The sequence below is a fragment of the Lynx rufus genome, unplaced genomic scaffold, assembly GCF_022079265.1.
Source record: "Lynx rufus isolate CCGP_SWC_20201006 ecotype Redwood Valley unplaced genomic scaffold, mLynRuf1.p SCAF_3, whole genome shotgun sequence".
Lineage (NCBI taxonomy): Eukaryota > Metazoa > Chordata > Mammalia > Carnivora > Felidae > Lynx > Lynx rufus.
The window spans coordinates 166,521,268-166,543,806 of NW_025814845.1; the positions used below are offsets into that span (position 1 = coordinate 166,521,268).

Consider the following 22,539-nt stretch of genomic DNA (forward strand, 5'->3'; position numbering starts at 1 on the left):
TGGCAGGCACCATGGCTCATCTCTCTGAATCCTCAGTGCCATACAAAAAGGGAGGATGGACTGATGGATGGAAGGAAGAAAGGACAGAAGGAAGGCGGGAGATTTTCAAGTGGGTGGGTGGCAAGAGTGTCAGACTGAAAAGAGTGAGGCAGGCAGACTGTGGCTAACCTCTCTCTCTAGCCTTTAATTAGCAGTTTGGGACTTGCAAGTCACCAATTCTAACAGGAAACAAATCCTTAAGGGGACAAGTGACAGATGCTGAGATCCTCATCATACGGCTGTCCCTGAAGGAACCTGGCTAAAGCTCTCAGGATAACAGACCAGAAATCTTCGACCTTGGCCTGACATAGGCTCAAATCCTCCGGTGGTAAATTCAGGCTGGCCTACTAACTATTCAGTAGGATGAGTCCCCAAGAGCACAAAACCCAAGTTCTCCGTGGGTCACTGGGGAAGCCCTGTAGATTATCACTGGCCATCCCAATGGAGAGAGAAGGGCATGGCAAAGGCAGGCCTCCAGGGCCCCTCTGGGACTGAGAGGCATGGGGAGGGCCTGCTCGGACTTACGGAGGCACGGGTTCTCGGTGAAGTCCCTCAGGAACTTCTCACACTCCTCCTCCATGTTCCCACTCCCACGACAACTGCACCAGGGGGACACCACGATGCCAGTGGGGTTGGAGTCCACGTAGTTGGGTGTCATATCAAACCCTGGGCAGGGAGAAAGGGAAAGCAAAGGAAAGAGGAATAGTGAGGCCTTCTCTTTGGGCCCCAGGTCCCAGACACAACAGAGAAGAGGCTGGGGAACTCTCCTTTCCTCCCACCTGCCCCCTCAAACACACATACATCCCAACTCAAACAAACAGACCGTTACTATCCCAGCGACCATGCAGTCATGGCCACAGGGAGCAGAGGGGTATGGACACTGAGGACAGAGCAAGATAGCAGAGGAGCTATCCCGGAGTCACCACCCTGCCCCCTGCTTCCCTGGGCCTTTGCCTTCTTCACCAGCAAGCAGAACCTGTGTTCGAGAGCCAGGGAGACTAAGGTTCACATCCTGGGTTTGGATCCCAGTGCCAACATTTACTAGCTAGGGGAACTTGTGCAAGTGACTTGACCTCTCTAAGCCTCAGTTTTACCATTTGTAGAATGGAGATAGCAACTCCCCCCTAGTAAGTACTGCTATGAGAATTAAAATAAAACAGTTGGTGTAAACTGCTCAGCGCGGTACCTGGAAAGTCCAAACCATGTAATAAATGTTGCTTTCTCATTTCAAAAGCCTTATAAGGCCCTTGGGGCCCTCCTCCCCCCATGATAAAAGGTTGCCTTCTCCTCTGGTTTCCCACCACAGAGAAAAGCAAGCTCAGGCTGTCCACTCTCTGGCCCTGAGCCCCTGCCCATGGGGATCGGGCAGCCAGGAGCCACCAAGAGCCCAGGTGCGCGGGGGCGGCTTACCAATCATGCCAGCGTAGGAGCCCAGACACGCCTGGTAATTGTCGGCAGGGCAGCTGGTGAGCGTCTGGTAGGAGGCACGACAATTGGCGTGGAAGTCTGCCAGCCGGGACCTGGTGTCAGGAGAAGACCCAACAGAGAGAACGGTTTAGTCTGGCTGCCTTCCCGCCTTTTCTCCAGCAGAGTGGCTCCTGCCTGCAGGTTCCCAGGGCAGGAGGAAGCCAGGAAGATGGAGAGGAACATGGGGGAAACCAAGCCTTGAGGGACTTCAGGCTGGGAGCTCCTTGAGGGCAGGACTTCCTGGAGAGCCAGGTACACAGTTTAGGAACGGTGGGCTCTGAATGGATCTTCCAGTCAGAGGAACACAGACAGAAAGAACCTGGGGTGGGTTTGCCAAGAATGCCTGGGACCAAGGAAGGAAAGCTAGGCTCTGCTTTCTGCTTGACCACAGTCCTGGGTGCCCAAGGTCTTCAACACATCACTCTTCCTGCCTGCAAAATGCATACAATAATCCCTGCTCCAGCTACTCCCAGGATCCAGTTGAGGGTCAAAGGAGCCAGCCCCCAGACAGGTAAAAAAAGAGTCCGTCTAGGGTGAGACACCCATAGGCTTTCCTGACAGTCCTCTTCTGAACCAAGTCAGAGCAAAGCTTCCCCTGCTGTCCTTCCAACTGCCCCTTGGGCAGAATCAGCCCTTTCTTCCCCTGGTGATATAACCTGCTGTCACCCCTTCCTCTCTGTTGGCCCCCATAATACTGCTTCATAACTATGTGGGCACATCCCTCCTTGACTGTGAGTCACCTGAAGGCAAACAAATGCTCTCTGGCCAGGGTCTGTCTCCAGCACCTGATGTGGAAGGTCACATGGAGCCCAGAACACCCAAATCTAACCCACCCTGGCACCCTGGCTACCATCAGCCTGGCCATCTCACCTCCCCACCTGCCATCACTTCCTACAGGTGAGTGCCCTTTGCCATGGGGTCTTCGTGTATCATACCATTTGTGTCTCACAGAAGCCCCAAGTAGAGAGGAATATGGTCTCATTCACTGGTATTTTCCCAATGATGGGCACACAGTAGGGCCTCAACAAATAGGTGCTCAGTGAGGAGACTGTGGTAGCTATAGGAAGGACCAAAATGCAGCCCTTGACTCCCTGCCCCCACTCTCTCCACGCCATAAGGCACCTCACAAAGTCATCCCAAAGGTTGCCCCAAGTTCAGCTCCCCTGGTCCTCCACCGGAACTCTGTCCCATCGGAGAAAGAAGCAGGCAGAGAGAGACCAGAGGTTGAGAGAGACCAGGACAGCCTGACAGGAACACTCTCAGAGCAGGCAGTTGTGTGTGTCCCACCATGGTACACATTCTGGTTTGTCCTGGGGACAGGGTTTGGGGGAGAGAGAGGAAGCTCTGTGGAGGAATTCAACCCCAACGATGCCTTATGTGTCCCAGACCCTGAAGCCCACAGAAGTGTGGGAGACAGAAGGTGATGAGCACCGAACTGACAGGGGACTGGGGTTCACACTTCAGCTGTGCCCCTAATTCACTGGATGACTCAGGCAAGTCCTTCCTTCTCAGGGACTCGGTTTCCTGGTTTACCAAATGAAATACAAAGTGCTCTCAGTAAAAGATATTTTCACAGTCTGGGAAGATGAAAAAGTTCCGGAGATGGAGGTGGTGATGGCTGCACAACATTGTGGATGTATTTAATGTCACTGAAAACCATACAGTCAAAAATGGTTAAAATGGTAAATTTTGTGTAATGTATAACTTATCACAATAAAAATGATTTAAGAAAAGAAACTTACACATCCATCCATTTATCATTAAATCCTCACAAACACTGAGACCTGAACTCTGTGAGATCTGACCAGGATTGTTGTTACTATCCCACTTTACAGAGGAGGACGCTGAAACTCAGAGGAGCTAAATAAATTGCCCAAGATCACAGAGTTCCTGAGCAGTGGAGCCAGGGCCCCACCCCAGAATGAACAACAGGGTGGATGCCCTTTCTGGGGCAAAAGCCCCTGAAGGTCTTTCCAGAGCCAACATTCTGCGTCCCTGAAAACAGGAAGCCTGCAGGTGTCTTCCCCCTCCTTCCTACCCTCTATCTCCTCACCACCCAACACCGAAACAGGGAGAAACAGCATTTCTAACCAAGACTTCAGTCCCTGCAGAGTAAGACTCAGTCTTAAATGGTAAGAGCAGCGTCTGTCCCACCGCGCACCCCACATGTGCGTGAAGACATTCTGACAGTGTGAGTGTGGTGGCCTCTGCCTACCTCCTAGCCTCCAGAGACACAGACTTTAATAGGTAGAGGAGACCTGGAGGCAAGCAAAACAAAAGCTCTAGGCACCTGCTGTGGGCTGAATCGCATCCTGACTCCCAGTACCGTAATGGGACCTTATGTCGGAATGAGCTTTTTGCAGACGTGACCAAGATGAGGTCACAGTGGATTAGGGTGAGCCCTCCAGCCAATGACTAGTGTCCTTAAGAAGGGAGAAGAGACACAGACACAGTAAGAATACATGTGAAGATGGAGGCAGAGACTGAGCGATGCCCCTACAAGGCCAGGAAGGGCAAGGTCTGCAGGCAATACCAGCAGCTGAGAGAAAGGCACTGAGCAAATTCCTCCTTCAAGCCTTTGGGGAACACAACCCAGCTGACACCTTGATATGGGACTTCTGGCCTCCAGAACTGTGAGAGAATACATTTCCCTTTTAAGCTCCCAGCTTGTGGGACTTTGTTATGGCAGCCACAGGAGACTCGTACAGCCCTTCAGGGACTTCACTGTCTGCTTTGGCCAGATGCCTCCCTCCAAAAGGAGCCAAGGGGATGTGGTCAGGCCCCAACACTAAGGAGGGCTGGGCTGCAGGTGGGCAGCATGAAGCCAGAACCAAGCTCCTGCAGGGTGTGGGGCAAGGAAGGTGCTAGACAACAAGCAAAGCCACCAATTGTCATCTCCTCCCCACCAAAAGGCATTGAAATCATCTCTTAACCAAAGTACATGAGTACGTTTCAAAGCTATGTGATCCCACTAGGGCCTGACTCTCTCCTAGTACCCCCGCAAGGCCCACCTGCAGTCCTCCCCCACAAAGCCCTTGCTGACCACCCCAGCTGTGTGGATTTCTCCCACCTCTGTATTCTATCTACACACATGGTCTGGACCAGGCAATTTCATACTCAATTGTATAAAGACACCAATACTGTCCTATTTGGTCTCTCCAACTGGTACCTATTTTCCTAGAGTGTCAGACTTCACTGATTTCTTCATTCTTCCTCCAAACATGTATTGAGCCCCTGTTATGTGACTGACAGACAAGGCTGGGAAGGGCAATGTCAGAAAGGAAATCCCAGCTAATGGGGTCAGGGCAGAGTACCCACCAGCCATGGCCCAGAGCTTGATGAAAGGTCACGGTCGGCTCGCCCTCCGGTGGGAGCACGCTGCCCACTTCCCTTCTGCAAGGTTAGTTCTCCACTCATTGACACTGGGAACCTTGAGGATCTTGCCTGGCCCCACCATCCACAAAGCCTGTCAAAATGTCACTGGGCCCCACAGGCTGGAGAAGGTGCAAAGCATGAGCAAGGAGAATGTGACTGTCCACAAAGATAGGCCACTGGAGAAGAGATGAGAGAAAAGGAAGCTGGGAACTGGGAGGTTCTGTCTCACGGCGAGGCTCTATCACTCACTGGCTGTGACTTTGGGCAGGTCTGTCATGTCTCTGAGCTCAGTGTTCCCAGTTATCAAATAGGGTGAGTCATGCCTGCCAATCTCCCCCCCCCCCACGGGGCTATGTAAGACAGCTGGGGAACTCAGAGGAGGCATCACCTTATCTTTCTTCTCTATCCAGACATCTTGTCCCCAGTACTGTGCCTGCCAAACACTGGCAAGTGCAAACAGGGAACAGGTTTTCCTGGGTCTGGGATAGAAGGAAAACTACCTGTTCAACCTGCCAAGGTAGGTCTGGTTCCCACACAAGGCAATGTGGGCATATCAGGAAGAAAAGACCCCCATGCCCTCTCCCTTACCACAAGGCTCCAGGGTCACCCGGCTGGTCCCAGGTAAACGATGGCTTCCCTACCCCACCATCACTCTCCATGCCACTCTGAGGACACAGGAAGAGGAACACCAGCCCCCAAAGCATACACAAGTCTCCTTTGCCAGACCCATCTAATGCCATGGCCTACTTCCTTTAAGCAGGCCCTCCAGCTCCATTCAGAGCACAGGGAGGAGAGGAGGTAGGCCCGGGCGCAGCAGCCATCAGAGGGGCAGGTGAAGGGAAGGGCCACAGCTCAGCCTTCTGTTCCTCCATCTCTCCATTCTTAGCGTCAAAGTGATCTTGGCAAGAGAGAAGGCCAAATGGGGCCAGTTAGGGGGATGCTGTGTCCAAGTCTCCAGAAGGCCTTTGATTGCTCAGATTCTCTCTGCCCCTCAAGACAGGCTGATGTCCACGGCAGCCAGCTCCCTCAGTCAGCATCAAAGACCAAGTGACATCAATTTCCTTCAAGCTGGCGACACGCTAGACTCCAGCCACTATGTGAAACAGCCACATAAGCGCTCCCTACCCAGCCCTGGAAGGCGCATTCTCCAAGGCAAATGTTATCCTTTTCATAGTGCACGGTGGCCAGCCAGCTGGGGCTCTCTGTGCCCTCTCCGGGCCTGATGCTGCTCCTCCCTGCAGACCCCGTGAGGTGCCTCTGGACTCCATTCTCACACTGCTAAGAAGACTTCTCCTTGGCCCATCCCCATCACTTTGCAAATTTCCACCTTTAAGAACCCCCATAGGAAAGAGGGCATAAAAGAAAGCATGAGAAAAAGAGAGACAGACAGACAAAGAAAGGCACAGAGAGCCAGCAAAAGAGCAAATATGAACAAAGCCAAGTCCATCCCAGTGAGATCAAGTGAAGACTGCCAAATGAGCTCAGGGCGGCAGGTGGCTCTGTCCGAAAAACACAAACCCTCTCTGGGCTGGTTTCATTAGCAGCTGTAGCCTATTCAATCACACAGAAGCAGCAGGAGAGGCACAGAGAGACACTTGACCCCCAATTTGATTAAACGGTTGCCAGATTAAATATAGGATGTCCATTTAACTTGAATATCAGATAAACAATGAATTTTTTAGTGTAAGTATATCCCATGCAGTATCTGGGACATACTAATATTAAACTAAACATAACTAATACTAATACTAAGCAGTTTTTCATCATTCATCTGGAATTCAAATTTAACTGGGTACCCTGAATTTTCATTTGTTGGATCTGGCAATCCTATTTGATTAGGCAGATGTGCTTCTACAGAGGGAAAAAGAGGCAAGGCTCGATGTGCAAAGATCAGCCATACAAGCAGACTCCCTGTAGGTTAGTGGTTCTCTAAGTGTGGTCCACAGAGCAACAGCACTGGCATCAACTGGGAACTTGTTAGAAAAGCAAATTCTCCAGGCCCACCCCAGACATACAAGATCTGAAATTCTAAGGGCAGGGTCCAACAATCTGTGCTTTAACAAGCCCTCCAGGTGATTCTGAGGCAGGCTAAAGTTTGGGAATATGGCAATCTACACAGACTGCAGAGCTGGGCTTCGGGGGGGGGGGGGCCTTCAGACCCCACCCCCTGGTCTCAGCTTTAAACATCCCCACTTTATGACCTAGCCATGGAAGAAAATAATGCTTCATGCCAGAGCCCGAGAAGGCTCCTGGTTACATGGCAAAGAATGCTCATATTTGTGTACATACACACACACACACACACACACACACACACAACAATCCCTACACAGACATACACTTACACTTGGATACACACTTCTCAGTTCTATGCTTTGGTCTTAGCCAAGAGAAAGTACAGGCACCTGTAATCAATGAGACCATCCTTGATCCAAATTCTAAATATCTTCCCAAACACATATAGTTTGGGAATACTAAAATATAATACAAGGTGAATTACTCCACAGAATCCCAAAGCATTCCAATGCCAAACAGTACATGGCTTTTTGGTGTGTTCTTGTCAGCTTCCCAAAGTTCCCATTTATCAGATTATACCTTTTACACTGTTGCCATGGAAACCAATGGTTTTCTATTGATAGTCTTAAATTTTTTTTTTTAACGTTTATTTATTTTTGGGACAGAGAGAGACAGAGCATGAACGGGGGAGGGGCAGAGAGAGAGGGAGACACAGAATCAGAAGCAGGTTCCAGGCTCTGAGCCATCAGCCCAGAGCCCAACGCGGGGCTCAAACTCATGGACCACAAGATCGTGACCTGTGCTGAAGTCGGACGCCCAACCGACCGAGCCACCCAGGCGCCCCACTATTGATAGTCTTAAAAGTGAAGAAGGAGGGGCGCCTGGGTGGCTTGGTCAGTTGGGCGTCCGACTTCGGCTCAGGTCATGATCTCACGGCCCGTGAGTTTGAGCCCTGCGTCGGGCTCTGTGCTGACCGCTCAGAGCCTGGAGCCTGTTTCAGATTCCGTGTCTCCCTCTCTCTCTGCCCCATCCCCACTCATGCTCTGTCTCTCTCTGTCTCAAAAATAAATAAACGTTAAAAAAAAATTTTTTTTTAAAGTGAAGAAGGAGAAAAGGGAGCTAATATTTATTGAGGTCCTATTACGTACCAGATGCAGTTACCTCATTGAATTTTCTGAACAATTCCACAAAGTAGACATATCCCACAGCAAGAACACAGCAGCTCTGAGAGGTAGGCCACACGTACCCTACAGCCACAATACCACGACCAGGCACCTGCTAACAAGGGTAGGGTCTTTTCTCTGGCTGTGCTGTCACGATCCTCCACTGCTAATGGTGATTCCAAAGGCAGCCACCAGCACTGTCCTCATGCAAATGAACAGGGTACTTGAATATTTCATGGAAGGGAAAAGGGTTTCCCAAGAAGTGCAAATTACTCATGATAGGCCTCATAGACAACTTATGGGAATGCAGAGAAAATGGCTTTAATAGACCCAAGTGCCTCTGGAATGGCTTTCTGAGGTTCTCTCCAGCAGTGCAGGGCTTGGTTAAGTGCGTTCAATGTTATGTGACACTGAGAAAGGGGAAAATGGATTTCACCCATGTGGCTGCTTTCTGACACCTCCAGGGCTCACTGTGGACAGCCTGGTCCTCCGTCCTTTCCTGCTCCTCCAGGAGACTGCCACCACTTGTTTCATGAAATCAAGTACCAACCCGGCTTCTTTCCTTTCTGTTTATTCTTCAGGTGTGCAGTAAACATTTATTCTACCTGCTCAGAATAGCAGCTCCCCTGGGAGTGGGCTGAGGGGAGGGACTCCCACCTCCAGCCAGGTAGTTCTGATAAAGGCTGTCAACCATGGCACTCTACTACCTGGGCCAAAGGTGGACACATGACCCAGGCTGGGCCAACCATACAACTCTGTCCCCAGCCACACAGACTAGTTTAGGGATAAGGAAGTAACACAAGCTAGGCTAAACAGGGTGTTTCCCTGGGGTTTTCCTAATGGAGCAAGCAAGGAAGACTATTCTTTTCTCTCTGGTTATGAGACACCACAGACATGAGCCCAGATGAATCAGGGCCATACTCTAGCCTCACGGTCACAAGAAGAATAAACATGCAGCTAACCCGCAGAGAGAAGCAGAAACAAGAGACAAGGAGAGAGAAAGGCCTATTTGTATTTGAGTCCTAGAATCTACTCCTGCCCTTTCTAAATTTTATTGGAAGCCAATAAACTCCTTTTTAATTTTCTTAAGGGGGTCTCTGTCACTTAAAACAGAAAAATTCTTGACTAATGTCTAGCTTCACTCTCCGATTTTATATGATCTTCTCTGCCCACGTTCAAAGGAACCAAAAAAAGGCATACACTGAAAAGGACACAGATCAAAAACCAAACCCACAAAGGGTCTGACTAGCCCATGTGAAAGAGCCAAGATTGCAGGAGTACCTCAGTGAGAGCAACTTGGAAAACAGATGCTAATAAAACTCATGAAGGAAGATGGACCTAGCCTTAGATTCTTTCCCCAGCTTAACTAGAGGGGAATGGCTCAGATGAATGAGCCACAGAAAGCAACGCTGCTATTAAAAACGACAAGGACGTAGATTGTGCCAATATATGAAAAGTCAAACATGAAATCACGTGAAGGGATTAAAAATCAGGAGACAATACAGTTTGCATACCCTGGTTGCAAACAGGGGAAAATGGTAAGCGTATAAACTAACAAGATCCAGAAGTAAATTTCAAAAGATGCTAATAGAATACACTGTTTGTTATGCTCTCTTTTAATAAAGTTGCTTTAAGATTGTAATTATTTCTTCAAGTTTAATTGAACAAGGCCTCAGGATTCCTGAGTTATTATAAACAATGATTTTTCTAAGCTTCATTTAGAGGAAGGGTTATTAGTTCCAGGAACATCAGCAAATTTTACTGACCCTCTGTCCCAAGAACAAAGAGGCTGAGAGAGAAAAGCTACCATCTCAGAGAACTGGCTCCTCCCTCCGGGCAGCTCCGATACCTAGACACTTGCAGGTTGGAGACAGAACCTGGTGCCAAACTGGGAAATGCACACCAAACCCTTCTGGACATGACCACGACCCCAGGGCAGGCTGCCACACATAGAAATGTTTGCTCTCCTCCCACAGGAGGTCCTGAATTCACGAGAACCCCTCTCCCCTCCACCCAGCCAGAAGCGCACTCAGCCAGAAGGTCCAATTTCCAACATTATGCCATACTGACTGGGTTTGAGCTTTGGCTTAGCTACTCACTAGCTGTGTGACCTTAAATAGGTCATTAAATCTCTCCAGGCCTCCATTTCTTCAGCTGGAAAATGGAGGTAACAATAGTATTTACCTCATACGGTCATGGCAAGGTCTGAATGAGATGTCCAATGAGCAAATGTATGTAAGTGCTTGGACAATGCCTGGCATGTAGTGGATGCCCTGGCAGCACTTGCTGCCGCTCTTGATGAGATCAGAAGACCCTGCTAACCACTCCTGAGCACAGAACACAGTGTTAGAAGGCATGAGCCCTTTCCCTTCAGGCCAAGGGACATAACATCTCTGATCTATTAACAAGCACCCTCTGCATTTGTACAGTGTCACACAAAGTACTTCTACTAACATCCTCACATTTTACTCTGACAACAATTCTCTGAAGTTGGCATTATTACCTCTGCTTTAAAGATAAGGAAACAAAGACTTAGGTTAATTAACTCAGTTACTATCTCAGCAGCAAGGCCAGAAGACTTAGCTTCAAATCTTATGAAGCCATTGGGTTTTCCCTTTTACCATAAGGCCTACACCCTCCCCTTCCATCCCTTTTCCCAGCACACCACCCCCGTCCCTTCTCCCAGCATTCTGAAGCCACAGAACGAGGGAGGTTTATTTCTCTCTGGCATCCCCAAGGGAATAAGTGGGGTGCTACCTTGCTCCTTGGCCCCTCCTTGTCATCCAGCCTGGAGATCCCACAGCATCCCCCTTCTCCCCTCCAGGTGAGCCATGGAGAAATGGCCTGGAGAGTACTGTGGTTGGAGCCACTGCACCCCCAACTGACCAAAAGCAATCAATTAGACGTAGGCCACCATCAAGAGACAGATATACCAACCACGGTGGCCAACCTAAGCCTGCTTTGGGAGAGGATCGATCAGTAGGGTCTGGATGGATCTCCCACCCAGGGACCAGAGATAAGAGCCAAGACCGTATCCTTCTTCTAGAGACCATTGGTTAAGTCCCTTCATGTCCTCTGAAAACACAAGCAGATGGGCAGATACCCTTTTCTCCACTTTTCCCCAATCTGATCTTCACCTATGTTCCAAACCTATTATTACACAGTAAGAAGAGAAAAGAATTAAACACATGCATCATTTGATTTTAATTGAAGGACTGTTCTATTTCATTGAACTGCTAAGTAAGCTGAACAAGAGATTGTGTTTACATAAGCAAACCCCGAGTCACTATAGACTTGCTGTCACATTAAGTCAATACTTATGAAGGCTCTCTATTTAATTATTCAGTGAGGATTGACTTATTATTGTGTTAAGAGTGTGGTTAGCCTTGAGCTAGGTAGCCAGCCAGCTGAAAGATTTCTTTCAACTTTCTCTGAATGCTGATATGGTTCTTGCTGGTGGTATGAGGTTGGGTTTCTTCCCTCTCTCTCTCCCCACCACCCCCCTCTTCCAGGTCCACCTCCCACCAGTTGGGGGTAGGAAGCAATCCTGCAGTGCCAGGGAGCAGGCAACGTCCCAGACCTTAGTGGCCAGCCGCTCACATGGTCTTCCTAACCCTAGGAGTTAGTCCAGAGGCAGTGACACTTGAAGTCCCATTAGCTTATTTCCTCTCAGTTCTAGCCATTCTGTCCTTCATTCTTCCCCTTCCTGATGTTGAGAACCTCCTACACAAAGACCCAGACCTCTCCCTACCTTTATTTTCCTCAGCATTTCCCCTCCCTTCAACCTCCACACAATGTGCTTCTCAGCCTTCGCAGTCCATCCACACCCATGGTATATTGTTACAGAGATTCAGATAGTTTCTTACATTAAATAACATTTCCTGAAACATAACATACAGAGAAAAATCCAAAGGTGGATGCTTAGCCGAAACTGCCGACCAACTGAAGAGAGAGAATAGCATAATGGCTAAGAGCAACATCCCAGGCACCAAATCACCTTCCAACCCCAGCTCTACAACTTACAAGGGGTATAATGTTGAGCAAGTATTCACTTCTCTGTGAGCATCCTCATCCATAAAAAAAAAAAAATGTCTAGTAGTTTCTGAGAAGGTAACCGAGATTCCCATATAATACCTAGGGCTGAGCCCCACTTGCCAGCCTTGGCTTTTATGAAGGGTCCATTCTGACCTGGTGACAAAGCCCCACTGACACCCTGGGCTCCTTCAGCCCATCATGTACCACCCTGATCCCCACCCATAATCCGGATTCCACTGATGTCTACCATTTCATCTCTCCTCATGTTCCTCTCTCCAGCCCCAACCCTTGCAGCAATATCAAAGAGCACACATTCCCCAACCATGATGTTTCATGGACCCTTATCCCACGGCACTCCTTCTGCCAGGAATGCCATCCCCCAACCATGCCCTCCTTAAACCTCTTCCAGTTCACCCTTCCAGACCCAGTTCAGGTGCCAGCTCTTCTGGAGCACTTTCTGTGAATGCCCTGCCCCAACTCTGAACATGTTTCACAAACTCCAATTACTGAGCTTGCACCACCAACCATATCATAATTTGTATTTTTCATATCTGTCTCTCCCATTAAATTAGGAGACCTTTCAGAACAGAAACTATCTTATTCACGTTTGAATCTCCAATTCCTAGAGTCATACTTGACACCAAATAGGGACTCAACAGCCACTGGATGGAAGGAAGAAGGAAAGGATGGATGAAAGGATGGATGGATGGTTAGATAGGTGGATGTATAAATGGGTGGGTGGGTGGATGGATGGATGGATGGTTGGGGACTAGCCTATAGAGGCCTGGAAGACTTTCGTCAAAGCAGGAGGACAACCAAGAACTCTCCTAATACCTCCCTTTGAAAAATAAAATTACTAGCAGATTTCTAGCTGGCAGCACAGCAAAATGCATCAACATTGCATTAACTTCAGCCCCAAGATAGCTAACTCAGCTCCTCAAAATGCCCTATGGTGGGTCTGTCTTCCTCCTCCTCTAATCCTGCCTGGTGGTTGTTAGGAATTTGGAAAAGTATGTTCACTATCTCTGGTAATAGCCATCTGCTAAAGGAGGCCCCAGTGGCCTGCAAGAATTAACACACATCCTTAAGCACCACTCCTAACATGAAGAAGTGCCTTGGGGACCTGGAGATAAAAACCCAATGGGTCCCTGTGGAGGAAGGCTGGGTAAATTGTCCATTTTCAAACAAGCAGAAGGGCAAAAGGAATTAGTGATGGGACTGAGTATTTGGGTCAAAATGCTGCTGCTTCCAAGCCATAAACCCTAGAAATACCACTGCATCTCTCAGTACCTAAGTGGCTCTGATACCTACACAGAAGAGTACTTGGAATGAAACCACATAGGCAAAAGCACTTCACAAAAACAGAATTCACTATAAACACGTTTACTCTTTCCTTCTTTGGAATAAAAATAATAACAAGGAATAACAAGGCACCAAAATTCTCTTCTCCAGCTGACTCAACAGACCAGCTCCCAGCACAGGCAGCCAGAGTGGGGACAGGAGAGGGCTGGTGTGGCAGCATGGGTAAGAAGCCTGCATACCACAGCCTGTGCCTGCCAGGAAGCAGGAAGGAGTGGTTGGGGTCCATCCTCAGAGAGTGCTGGAAGATCACATCCTCAGAGTCACAGAGCCTGCAGGAAGCCTTGAGCCCTCAGCCCCTTCCCCCTTGCCCTCCATTCCAGGCCTTCTAGAGCAGACTGCATAGACAAATATTTTTCATATCAGGCAAGTATTTGGGCAGCTATGTCACCACTAAGAGTCTTTCTCATTATATAGACTAATGAGAACGCTATGCTTCTCGGGAGCAATTTATCAAGGCAACATTCATTATAAATGACATTTTTCCTGAACTAACAAAGAATGTGAGGCTGGGGAAACTGGTTAAAAGGAAATGTTTAGCTGATTCCAGAAATCATGCCGAATTAATGACATCCCCCCACCCCTCCGCCTCCGGCTGATCAATGCTCCCTCTGTGCTCCACCTCTCATCTGGATCCCCTGCCCTGGCCACACACCTCCGGACCACCTGAGCCAGCAGGTTGGGGAAGGAGAGCAATGTTGGCTCCCAGGAATATACTGCCTTAGGAGGAAAGCGAAGTCTTAAGCAGCAGCATCACTGAAGCATAGAAGACCAGATTATTTGTGGTCCCAACTTGCTGATGTAAGATGAAAAATACAGCAAACTGCAGCTGCTGAACTCAGCTTTTTTTTCTTTTTCTTCCTTCTTTCTCCTTCGCTGAGGTTAGTGTTTTACAAAAAGGGCTTTAAAAAAATAAAATCTATAAACTAGGGGGTTCCAACCTGTCAGCTTAAGGTCAAGCACACAGAATGTAGCATCCAGGGAGGCGAGAACACAGGCGGTTTGTTTCACGTAAGCAGGACACTCACCCACACACATGCCCACATGAAGGCCCTGCCACACACCCCTCAGGTGGAAAGTCTTCAGTCCCCCAACTCCAGGCCCTTCCGCTACGCCCTGACTTGCATGAGTCTCCCCCATTCTACCCTCCAGTTCCAAAGGAAATAACAACTTCAAGTATCCCATTGACATCAGAGAGCAGGGAGCCACGCCCATCCTGCGTGGGCGGGACGTACACCAACACTGATCACATGGCGCTGCAATCTTGCTTCTCTCAGCGCCTCCCATGGAGAATGGACAGGAAGGAAATCAGAGGGGCCACAGCAAACCACTCAGGGATGCAGATGGCTACTGGGGCCCAAAGGACTAGTCACTAGCCCCTTGGAAAGCCTCTACTATAAGTCAATGAAACATCAAGACCCTAGAGCTTCTGAGAATTTGAACTGAAGCCTCTGGCTTCATCAGAGAAGAAGATGAAGTGTGCAGACAGACATTCCCATGTGGCAGGAAAAAAATGGTGACTCCTATGTGAAGATGTAATGCCAGGCGAGGAGTAAGAAGACTCTTTGTTAGCTCGTCAAGCATTTAAGTGAATTTATATTAGAATAAGCAGACTCTGGGTCCCAGGCAAGTTCCTCACCACTTCTGAGTCTTTCACACTTAACCTACAGGGCTCTGCCAAGGCTGAGGTTCACAAGATAGGGGATGGGATACAGGAGTACAAAGTACAGAGGAAAGAAAATCCTGAGTTGAAAATGAGACACAAGTAAGGGCAGACCCAGGAAGGGAGGGAAGGCTATCAGGGCCAATGTGGGATGGAGAGTAGGAATTGGATCCAGCAAGGAGTATGAATGAGTTTTGGGGGCAGAATCTAGAACAATGCCCCAGAATCTGGATGCAGTGAACAGAGGGCTTTGCAGAGCACCTGTGCTCCAGCCTGAGCAGAAGGAAACCCCTAAGGGGTCTGATACAGACTGAGTGCTGGTGTCATGACAAAATTTATATGTTGAAACTTAATCCCCAGTATGACTGTGTTAGGACAGCTGGGCACAGTGGGTGGAAAATCACAAACTACAGCCCAGACCCACCAGGAAACAAGTGGGGCCAGGGGCAGTCAGGTTCTGTTTAAAGAGAGTTACAAGAGAACTACACCCTAAGAGAACTACACCACAGGGACAAAAGCCAATCAGGCAACCCCAGACCCCAAGAAGCAGTCCTCTAGCTTCCTGCACAGGAAGGTAACATGTACCAGCAGGAAATTCTGATGGTGCCCAGCCATAGATTGTCTTCTGCAGGGGCATGGTGTTTCATGGTGTTCCTTCTTGCTGTCTCTTGGCCCACTGGATGTCTGTATAGGCAACTTGTAGTTCATCTGGATATTGCTGGTGATGTTGGTGTTCAAAGGAAAGAGAGAGTAGAATCTACTGTTGCACTGGCATGGGGTACAATGAGTTTTGATACATGTGAATCTACAGTAATGAGGAAGGTAGACCAGTTGTATAGCTGACAAGAGAGCTATTCTTTGAATACCCAATTGATATGTTCTTCTGTAGTAGTAGGTCTACAACTAGTGAGTAGATACCCATGCTATTGAAGGCCTTAAACAGAGCCTTCCCAAACCAGGAGGCAAACTGGGAACAGTAACTTGAGATCAGGTGGCTGATGATCTGTAGGCAAAGTATCTACAAAGCTGGTATTTTAATGAAGGACCCCAAGACAATAGTAGGTTCACGTGCACAGAACTGAACATAAACGAAATAAAAAATAATCATACCCCAGGAAACATTCAAGAGTTCATAGTCTCCTTAGCCCCCTAACCCACCTCTAGGCCCAAATACAGGTAGCATATGTAATGGCATCGCACAGAGCATCACTCCTGGTAGAAGTCACTGTGGGATACATTCAACGTCTCGACAAGGCTGCAATGGCCAGGTGCAATGGAGTCATGGCCCACACACAAGCTCTAGACACCAGCCTCCTAGGCCAGGAGTTGCTCATGTTCACCTTCATACAGCAGACCTTCTCAAAATCCATCCCTTCTGACCCCTCCTGCTCTGAAAGGGAGCAGAGCCAGCCAGCCTGGAGAAGTTGAAGAGTCAAGGGTTAATACCAGTTAGTTATTCCAAAGGAGATTTCTGGGTTTCTCCCAAAATTGAGACCTCAGAGCTGGGTCCTCCCAATCCAGTTCCTGACAAGGACCAAGACCTGCAGCAGCCCTGCTCCCACTACCTGGATACAGTCTGCTGCCACCACCAACAGGAGACCGAAGAGGCTGAGAGGCCTCCAGGTCAGGGGGCCAGAGCAGAAGACTGCTTCATAGAAGCTCCGTACCCAGCCCATGGAGAGGCAGAGCCACCAGGGTGCTGAGCCAGCCCAGGCACTCAGGATCTGAAATCTGTACCTTGGAAACCTATATTTTTATGCTGTTTATGTTTTCTATAATTACTTCTTTTCAGTCTCGCCTTTGCATTCACCAATACCTACCAAACTAATACTAAATAATAATAGCTAACAATTTGACATGTTTACTACATGTCTGCTAAGCACCTCTAAAAGCATTACCTTGTTTCTCCCTCACAAACCTAAGACAGGTACCACAAAATCCTCCACTTTACAGAGAAGGAAACCCAGCCTTGGAGACATGAAATGACTGGAGACACAGCTGGGAAGAGCTGGGGCTGGGACTTGAACCCAGGCAAGCCCAAGGCTGCTGGTCCTCTCAGGGTTTGGGTTCCTGCTCCCGCATGAAACAGACATTGCCCTTGGGGGGGTGGGTATGATAGCGGCAGTAGAAACCAAGAGAGAGGCCTCAAGGAACGGGACAGTCACAAGGGCAGAGCCAGTGCTGCTTGGCCTTGAACATACCTTGTCCCCTTTTCCCCTTGTGTGAACGCAGTCCCTGGCCCATGCTCCCCAGCCAAGTGTCCTGGCACCCACCATCTCACTCCTACTTCCTTTCCTCAGAAAGCCCCCCTCAGAATTTCCCAGATTTCTTTGAATAGCCCCTGCCCATTTGAGCCACTTGCCTCTCATGGGACATGAACTGTCATGACCTTGGCCAGGGCCCACCAGCTTGGGGGTCACAGTGACAGCAGCAACACAGCCTTTCCCTGGAGAAGTATGGGAGACCCTGCCTCAGCGTATTAGTGTCCTAGGGCTGCCCAAACACATCACCAATGGCTTATTCTCTCAGTTCTGGAAGCTAGATGTCTGAGGTCAAAGGTCAGCACTGTGCTTCACTCTGAAGGTGCCAGAAGAGGGCCTTCCTCAGCTCTTCTGGCTGCCGGCGGCTCCCAGCAGTCCTTGTGTCCCTTGGCTCATAGCTGCATCTCTCCAGCCTCTGCCTGTCTTCACATGGCTTCTTCCCAGCATGCCCTTATGCTTGCTCTCCCCTTGTTATAAGGACACCCTAATCCAGTGTGGCCTCAACTAATTACATCAAATAAGCCCACATCCTAGGTTCTAGGTGGACATGAATTTTTGGAGAGATGCTATTCAACCCACTTATATTCATCAATCACCTTCCCCTGACAGCAGGCACTTGGTCCCACTTCCCGCCACGCCCCCAGGTTGGTCCAGAGGCAGGCTGAGACCCTCTGTGTGCCTAGCCTGGGTGACCACTCACTCCTCCAAGGGCAGCTTTGACTGTCCAGGATCTGAGACTCTGCTGCCCACCCAAGGATGGCCAGCTCCCCGGCCCCTGCCGAGGGCCTTCTCTGGGTAGGCCCTCAGGAGCTGTTGTGGAGGAGAGGGTCAGAGCCCTACCAGGACCAGGTCCCTAGGACCTGCATGCTGCAGCGACACCCTGGGGGAGGAATTCTCACTGTGCTCTCTCCATTCCCTGTGTCCTGCCAGAGAAAGACAGCCACAGGACTTACTTCCTCAGGTCCTCAGACTCGGAGGTCCTCAGACTCAGGCCCTCGGGTCCTCAGACTCAGGGCCAAGCGTGCCCCAGCATAACAGTTGGCTGTGCAGGATGCCTTTTGGCCACCAACTCACTGTAACAGGGGTCAGCCAGATCCATGCGGGAGCACCACCACCCTCTGACCATGAGCACTAGTCTCCACACAGGACCTAACTCGGTCTTTGAGGCTCAGGCCCATCTGCCTGTTCCATACATACCACAGTGTTTCTCTGCACTGACATCCCATTTCCAATGACTATCTAGGCTCACAGCAAACACTTCGATTGTTTTCCAAAGGATAAACAAGCAGAGGTCATTTTAATAGTAAAAATGCCAGCTGGATATTAAAACATAAGTTTTTGGGGGCACCTGGGTGGCTCAGTCGGTTAAGCGTCCGACTTCGGCTCAGGTCATGATCTCACGGTCCGTGAGTTCAAGCCCCGCGTCGGGCTCTGTGCTGACAGCTCAGAGCCTGGAGCCTGTTTCAGATTCTGTGTCTCCCTCTATCTCTGACCCTCCCCCATTCATGCTCTGTCTCTATCTCAAAAATAAATAAACGTTAAACAAAAATTTTTTTAAATAAAAAATAAAACAAAAGTTTTTGGATGCTCCACACAAGTAAACGGCAGATACAGCTGGGCCACTCTCCCACCCAGGCGTACTCCATCTACCCTTGGAAGAGCTCTAGAGAATGCAGAGAAGGTGGAGACATCAGCAAACAAGCTACCCCTCGCACGTGGATCTAGGAAGTAGATTCATCATGCTGCATGTTCCAGGACCTTATCTACAGGTCCCGTACATCACTGGTCCTGGGCAGGGTGTGCCCACATGCATCAGTTTTCCACCCTCACTATGAAGACAATCACCCAGGGACACAGGGAAATTGGATTTCTGGGCCCCAAACCCAGGGATTCTCTTTCAATAGGTTTTAGGAGGGACCTAGGTATCAGTGTTTTAGTAAACATTGCAGGTAATTGAGATGGGGGCCCATGGGCCACATCTGGAGACATGATGAAGAATAACAGTGAAAACACAGCCTTTGGAGCCAGCCTACTTTAGGCTTCTGCTCACCTTCTTAGCTGTGTGGTCTTGGGCAAGTTACTTAAAATCTCTGGTCTTGGTGCCCTTACCTGAGCATAGAGACATAGTAAAAGTGCCTGCCTCAAAGGGTCATAAAGAATACGTGAGGCCAGGCGTGAAAATTCCCAACACAGTAACATGGTGCCTAACATACAAGAGCTCCATCAATGTTACCTGCCTTGGAAGACCACGTTCTTTTGGGAAAGGCTGGCCTCCCCAAAAGGGGTGGCAATCCAGTATCAACTACAAGCAGAAGGGACAGGTCCCCTCTGGCAGCCTTACTTGCTCTCTGGGGTCTGGACAGCAGAGTTGGACAACACAGGCCTGTGCCTGGGTAGTAGATCCCAAGTGGTGCCCCCAACATGGGACAAACCAAGACCAGAGCAGGATGGGCACTAGCTAGCCCCACAGAGCATGCTAGGCCCAAAAAGCACATAACTCCCCATGTAGATCTTCCTTTGCCTCCCTGAGGCTTTATTCAGTGTCCATGAACATCTCAGCTGATCCCAGTTCTGACTGGGGGGTATCAGAACGTGGAGAGGCACTCCCACCAGAGCCTGAGTGCTGCCCAGCCCCTTCACACAGACAGAGGAGTGGGAACCATCCATGGAAGGTCCCAGGGAAAGAGCCCCAGGAGACAAGGGGGGGGGGGGGGCCTGGAGGCCCACCTGCCTTTCCTTCCCGAGTTACAGCTTTCCCCACTTTACAACTGTGGAGAGCGTGGGTTGCATTACTATTAAAGAAGAAGGCAGTTCTGTACAGAAGAGGCCCCTGCAGTTCAGAAACATTTTGGCGGAGCATGCTGACAAAATCCATAGACAACACACAGACCCGCTCATGGAAGGAATCCTTCTTGACTGTGTACACACACATTCATTCCCTTGTGCCCCTCATGTGACTATACACTCATCCTTCAAAGAACACACACTGAGTCTCCCTCCTTCCACTGCCAGCCCTGAAGGGCACCATGACCCAGGGAGAGTCACCAGGGGATGACTCTCCTTTTTGCTCTTCTGAGAATTATTAGACCACCTCCCCCACCCTGCCCTGCCTGGCACCCATGTTTCTGAGTCTGGGAAGCCCAAATGCTACAAAGAACAGCCCACAGCCCCACTGACCTGCTTCCATACCTGGAAAACCTAGAATCACAGATGCAGCACCTGTGATGCCCTGGAGAGATGAGCGGTCATGTGCCACACCACTCAGAGGACTCAAGGGGGGTTGGGCCCACAGGCAGGACCTCCCTGGGTGGGAGGAGAAGGGACTGTAAAGGCATTTTCTCAGGTTCTCAGTGTTGTAACACAGGAGGGGCTGTAGAGACCAGTGAGCCCACTCCCCTCACCCCAGAAATGAAGTTGTTGCCCAGAGGGGCAAGGGGTTAACCCAAGGCCTCTTTTACGGCTCCTGTGTGTGTGCCAGAGTGGGGAAAGTTTGAGGCTTGCAGAGCAATGCACAGCATAAGGCCCTCTCCTGATAGCTCAGCAGTTCAAGCACAGACTCACGTGCCCTTGGGATTTCTCTGTGCCCCACACCTCACACATCCACACACGCACAGCACCCCTAAACACTCACCCCCGCATCTTCTCCTGCAAATTTATGGAATCATACAACAGATGTCAATGCAAAGGCCTCGGTCTTTTACCTCACTGTATGGCAGAAATTTTATGAATGCCCTGAGCCTGTGGTCCTCTTCAGATCACATACACCCTCCAGCCCTGCCCCATATTCTAGAAATAAAGCAAATCAATTTGTGAAACATATAAGCTGGGATAAGTGTCATTTCATTCAGCCCTTTTGTTTTCAGATAAAGGAACAAACCCCAACGGGTTACGCAGCATCCCTGAGGTTTCCCAGCAAGATGGGCTGATTTAGGGGCAGGACTCAGGAGTTCCAGCCAAGGCCTGGTCCCTTCCACTAAGCTGCTGACACCAAGTTAACTCACACTTACCTCACATTTGTAAAGAAGCCCTCAGCATGCCTTATTTCTATCTGGTCCTCATGGCACCCCTGCTTAGGATAGGCATTACTATCACTATCACCGGCGTGGTGCTCACCATCACAGGGTGGGGACGCAACAGCGCCAGGCCCACAGTGTCCTGTGTGGCTGCCACAACCCCACCGGAGACCAAAGCCGCCCTCATCCCAATCCCTGGGCCTGCAGTCAGCGACAAAACAACAGCATAAAACTGTGCTCTTATCCAAGGTCATCAGGGAAAACACGACAATGAGGATTTGGTCACATTCTTCTCTGGTGAAAACAGAGAGTTTGCCTATCTTTACCCATCTCAATAGCCAACTCTAATTCCAAAAGGTCTCAATATGCTCTGTTGTCCCTTTTCCAAAGTCATCTTACAATATATATTTTTTAATCTGAAAGAGTTCCACCATAACAGCACTTCTGTAGGTCACTCATCTGGCAGCCTGCCAGGAACAAGGAACAAGCTGCCTGCGTGGAGTATAAAGTTTGCACACTGAAACAGATATTTTAGTCCTAAGAAAATCCTTTATCATTTCACTTAGAGTCTAATGGCTCCTAGTGCATACATAATTCTAATACATAGGTGCTCTGGTTTCCTGTTCCACAGAAAACCTGAGAAAAAGAAAGGGGACAGAAGGAAACTCCCAGGGGCAGACAGAGCCTTCAGCAGGAAATGACAGCAAACACGAAGAAGGAGACAGAACTACCAGAAAAGCAAAACACAGAAACTCAAAATTCACAGTATCTGGGGCTAATTAGCACAGGGGCAAACAGTTCTATATAAGTCAGGAGCACCTGAAGGCATAGCCGCACGCCATCTGTACAACGGAACGGGTAGTCAAGGAGAGCACTGTGTCATCAAGAAAAGGTTAAGCTACCTTCCACAATCTCTGTTCAAGGAGACAAAGAGCATTCAAGAACTCAAGTATTTCTTGCACCTTGCACTGTGCCAGGCTCTGGGCTAGACGCAGGGGTAAGTGAACAAGCCACCATGTGAGCTCGAGAGATGTGCATAGTGCACCACATGCAGGAAACTTGGAGAAGGCAGCTGTGTCTCATGTGCCTAAAGGGGCAGCTGCGTATGAACTAAAATGATGAAAAATGTTTTCCTTTCCTCCCTGCAT

At 49.4% G+C, this 22,539-nt stretch overlaps 1 protein-coding gene across 8 annotated transcripts in view; it reads right to left on the reverse strand.

Moving 5' to 3' along the window:
* GFRA2 (GDNF family receptor alpha 2) overlaps positions 1–22,539 on the reverse strand; it is a 96,904-nt gene that overhangs the window by 25,490 nt on the left and 48,875 nt on the right. For 7 of the 8 annotated variants that reach the window (XM_047091385.1, XM_047091390.1, XM_047091384.1 and 4 more), the window contains exons 5-6: positions 1,450–1,559; positions 565–705 (exon numbers count right to left, since the gene is read on the reverse strand). In XM_047091385.1, the coding sequence (XP_046947341.1) occupies positions 565–705; positions 1,450–1,559 (251 nt within the window). The remainder of the gene's footprint in view (positions 1–564; positions 706–1,449; positions 1,560–22,539) is intronic. The other variant, XM_047091386.1, reaches the window with a different exon arrangement.